Raw genomic sequence first — 4,707 nt, 5'->3', positions numbered from 1 at the left:
TATCTATATATCTCTCTCTCTATATATATCTATCTCACAGGTACAATTGCCTCGATGTATTATTATATAGATGCGTCACTGGAGGCCAATTTCACCGTCTTCCCAGTCACATGTACAAAGGCCTCTGGGTCAGGGAGGCTGGAAGTGGAGATGATACAGACATTGTAGGATCATCAATATTGTCACAGATACAACAATAAATGCACAGGACATTTCAGAGAGGATCTAGAAATGCCTTGTGAAGGGACATTGACACTTATTGCTGCTGAAAGACACCTGACTGCATCAGCTTCTTCAGTGCGTCCTTCAGTTCCTGGTTCCTCATGCTGTAGATGAGGGGGTTCAGTGCTGGAGGCACCACCGAGTACAGGACTGACACCACCAGATCCAGGGATGGGGAGGAGATGGAGGGGGGCTTCAGGTGGGCAAAAATGCCTGTGCTGACAAAGAGAGAGATGACAGCCAGGTGAGGGAGGCACGTGGAAAAGGCTTTGTGCCGTCCCTGCTCAGAGGGCATCCTCAGTACAACCCTGAAGATCTGCACGTAGGACAGCACAATGAAAACAAAACAGCCAAATGCTGCTAAGAGACTAACCACGATAAGCCCCACTTCCCTGAGGTAGGTGTGTGAGCAGGAGAGCTTGAGGATCTGTGGGATTTCACAGAAGAACTGTCCCAGGGCATTGCCGTGGCAGAGCGGCAGTGACAGTGTATTGGCCGTGTGCAGCGCAGCACAGAGAAACCCACTGGCCCAGGCAGCTGCTGCCATGTGGACACAAGCTCTGCTGCCCAGCAGGGTCCCGTAGTGCAGGGGCTGGCAGATGGCCACGTAGCGGTCATAGGCCATGACGGTGACAAAATAATACTCTGATGAAATATAAAATACAAAGAGAAAGGCTTGGGAAGCACATCCTGCATAGGAGATGTCCCTGGTGTCCCAGAGGGTGTTGGCCATGGCTTTTGGGAGAGTGGTAGAGATGGAGCCCACATCGAGGAGGGAAAGGTTGAGGAGGAAGAAGTACATGGGGGTGTGCAGGTGGTGGTCACACATTATGGCAGTGATGATGACGCTGTTGGCCATTAGGGTAGCCAGGTAGATGCCCAGCAAGAGCCAGAAGGTCAAGAGCTGCAGCTCCCGCGTGTCTGCAAGTGCCAGGAGGAATAACTGGGTGGTGGAACTGCTGTTGGACATCTGATACCTTGGAATGTAAGGACCTGTTCAAAAGTCAGGGACCTGTTAGGAGAGACTTCTCTGAGCAAAGTCAAAGCCCTTTCTCCTAGATCTGCCCCCACTGCGCCATGTCCCCCCCTCTGCCGCTCCTAGGAGAGCTCCCTTCCGAGCCGTGGCTGGAGCTGTGCTGAGTGCTGGCCGAGTGTGCTGTGAGGAGCAGGGGCTGTGCCCGCTGGCTGCCCAGCAGTGAGCCCTGCTCTGCAGCAGGGGCTTCATGGGAACCGTGGGGGCAGGGGCCAGTCCTGGCCTTGCACTGGCTCAGCCCAAACTGCTCCCAGTGCAGAAGGGCCTGTCAGCATCGGCTCTGCCCGTGCTGAGCAACGGCCATGGCCAGAGTCAGGTCAGGAGGGGTTTGTGCTGTGCTCAGGGAGAGCAGCGTGAGTGCTGAGAGGCAAGGGGACTGTCTGTGCCTTAGGGCAGTGTGGGGGAATCCGGTGAGTCCCTCCAGCTCCTTCTCAGCTGCCCTGCACTTGCAGCTTTCTGTGATAGAGTCCAACTACACTGCCATGTGTCCTGGTTTAACCCTGGCTGGAAATTATGTACCACAGGGATGTCACTTAATTCCCCCTCACCCATAAGTATGAGGAGGAGAATCAGAAAGGAATGTAAATCTTCAAGTTTGAGATTAGAATAATTTCACAAATGAAGAACAATAAAAATGAAAGTACAATAAAAATAATGAGAATAAGTTATAATGAGAGGGAGGCAGTTGGGGGTAATAAAATCCAACAGGAAAAAAAAGAAAGGAAGGAAGGAAGAAACAAACAAGGAAGGAAAGAAAGGAAAAAGAAAAAAAGAAAGAGAGAAAGAAAGAAAGAAGGAACAAGGGAAGACAGTGATACCCAATACAACTGCTCACCACCCACTGACTGATACCCAGCCAGTCCCCAGCATCGACTGGCAGACCCCAGCAAACCCCACCAAGTTTATATACCAAGCATGAACATGTTGCATCACATTCAAACAACCAAAAATATCAGTGCATTTTCAAAATTCTTCTCACAAGTCCTTGCTACTTAGATGAAAATTAACTCTATCCCAGCCACAACCAGGACACTTTGTTACCCTAAAAAGCAACCAGACACTGCTGAGAGCAGAGGGATCCACTACAGAGCACAGAATGGCTCGCCCTTTCTCAAAGTCTCAGCACCCCCCTTCTAGCCAAGGACACCCATTGTCACAGCGTGCCCTGGAAGCAGCATGCAGCTTGGGTGGACACCCCAAGGAGGTGACCAAGGGTCCTGACTATGGGAATTGTTAAAGGAGAGTCAGCTCCTTCCCCAGCATCACACACTGCATTGCCCACAGCTTGACAGCTTAGAGGAAACCTCCTTGCTGTGCTCACATCGGCACAGGAGGACTCACAAGGTCTGAGCCTGAGCCTGCAGCTGAAACTCCCATTCCAACAGAGCCTGTCAGTTATCCCACAATCATCTGAGCAAAGCCAGGAGAGAGACAGATGGACACTCTGGAATGTCTTTCCCTTCCCCAGCTGCACAGCACCTCCCAGACCAGAGCAATGCAGGGCAGCCATGCTCAATGCCTGGAGCTGTCCCTGCCAGCAGCTCTTTCTCTGGCCCCATGGCTCTTCCCTGCCAGCGCTCACAGAGCCCAGCTCAGCCCCTGTGTGCCCAGCTCTGCCCTGCAGCCGCTCTCTGTCTGCACACCTGAAAGAAAAACAGGTCACCCAAACCCTGATTGAAAAGGAAAGCTGACGCTGGTTTGATCTGGATGCTGCTGCAGAGTGATGGCACTTGCTGACCTTCCTCCTAAACATCACTGTGATGCTCTGAGAGTCTCTGCCCCCGCTCTGACCTGCACAGCGGAGTTTCCATTTCTACCAAGAAGAGCAAGATAAAAGTGGAAGCAGAGATTCAGGCAAGAACAGACTCCAGCAGAAAACCCCTGCCATGAATGTGCTCATGAAAAGTCACCTTGGAAATGACATGGGCATGAGCAGAAGCTGCAAGCAGCCCTGACCAATGCAGCACCCACGCAACAGCACGAGAACATTGCCCTGACAGGGTTTGCTCCTTCCACCTACAGATTCTCCCCGCAGCCGCACGGGAGCCCCCCGGCAGGCTGAGAGCTGCCCCTGGCAGGCGGCAGAGCCCCTGCCCCAGCACACAGCCCCCTGGGCTGCAGGGACCCTGCTGGCAAGGACAGCCCTGGGCACCCCTGCCTGCACAGCCACCTTCACAGCCCTGCAGCCGGCCCTGGCACAAGGCAGCCCACATGCCCTGGCCCTCCCACGCTGCAGCAGGGAAGCCCTGCTCTGCAGCACACTGGCCTCCTCCACAGCACAAGGCTCCCACACGGTCCCACAGGCTGGGGGGGCCCCAGCTGCTGCAGACCCGGCTAGGAACTGCAGAGGCATTGCCCTGCAGCCACACACTCACCGGCTCCAGGGCTCTGCAGATTTCTCCAGCAGGGAGCTCTCAGCATTGTCCCAGCCCAGACTGCCTTGAAGCTCTGGGTGCCTGGCTCCTCTGCCCTGGGTGCCTGCAGGCAGTGCCTCAGCCCTGCTGCGCTTTGCAGAGGAGCTGCTGGTGGGCAGAGCTGTCTCTCTGCAGTGCTGCCCGCTTGCCATGAGCTCCCTCCACGGCAGGAGCCCGGCCCAGCTCAGCAGCAGGGAGCAGCCCAAGGCAGCCCTTGCTCTGCCCCTCGGGGCTCCCTCCAGGTGCCCCTGGGGCTGCACGGGAACCTGCTGGGGAACAGCCGGATGCAATCACTGATGCTCCCTGCCTCAGCTGGGCAGAGACACTTCTGTCCAGCAGTGGCATTTCTCTGAGGAGATAAAGTTTTGTGCATCAGTATCAACTTTTGTTAACCCAGTACTAGAGAGGACACCAGGAAGACTGCAGCAAAGGATCTAAGCACTCTTAAACAGCGTGTGTGAGCGTGTGTGTATGTGTGTGTCTGGTGGTTCTACAGGCAGGGGCGGGGAGGATGTCTTCAGTGCTTCAGTAAGCATTGCAGAGTCAATTGAAGCCCTTCATTGCATAGTCCTACGGGTACAAAGACTCAGCTCTCCTTTTCCCATGCCAGGTCTCTGCTCTGAAGCAAAGCCACTGCACCCACGGGCTCTGGGACACTTTGTACCAGGTTTCTTCATGGCAGAGCTGGGCTGGTGCCACAGCTGGGGGGCTTCAGCCCAGATGTGCAGCAGTGCCCTCAGCCAGGGGCACACGCAGAGGCAAGTGGAGCCAGTGCTGTTGCAGACAGAGCTGTGACACTGAGGGAACCAAGTGCCAAGGCAGGTGGCAGAGCTCAGCACAGCTGCTTGGCAAGGACAGCTGCCTCCAACAATTCCAACACTCAAAATGGAGTTTATACTTGTGGGGCAATTCCAGGGCACCCGAAGGAGTGTTCACCACTTCTGCACAGGCCACAGCCTGCCAGTGTGTGACCTGGGGCCTGCTCTCTGCTGCTCTCCTGCCTCACTGCCCCTGGGAGATGAGACTCCACCATTTCTT

General features: G+C 54.9%; 1 protein-coding gene across 1 annotated transcript; it reads right to left on the bottom strand.

Moving 5' to 3' along the window:
- Positions 1-256: 256 nt before the first annotated feature.
- Positions 257-1,195, bottom strand: LOC129783597 (olfactory receptor 14C36-like). The gene has a single exon (XM_055793537.1). It carries the CDS (start codon positions 1,190-1,192, stop codon positions 257-259), a length of 936 nt encoding a protein of 311 aa, XP_055649512.1. The 5' UTR covers positions 1,193-1,195.
- Between the last annotated feature and the right edge of the window lie 3,512 nt (positions 1,196-4,707).

The sequence above is a fragment of the Falco peregrinus genome, unplaced genomic scaffold (assembly GCF_023634155.1).
Source record: "Falco peregrinus isolate bFalPer1 unplaced genomic scaffold, bFalPer1.pri scaffold_58, whole genome shotgun sequence".
Classification (NCBI taxonomy): domain Eukaryota; kingdom Metazoa; phylum Chordata; class Aves; order Falconiformes; family Falconidae; genus Falco; species Falco peregrinus.
This window is presented reverse-complemented; position numbering and strand designations above follow the sequence as displayed.

Excerpts from the sequence above, each read along its gene's own strand:
- LOC129783597 (XM_055793537.1), bottom strand. The coding sequence starts at position 1,192 with ATGTCCAACAGCAGTTCCACCACCCAGTTATTCCTCCTGGCACTTGCA.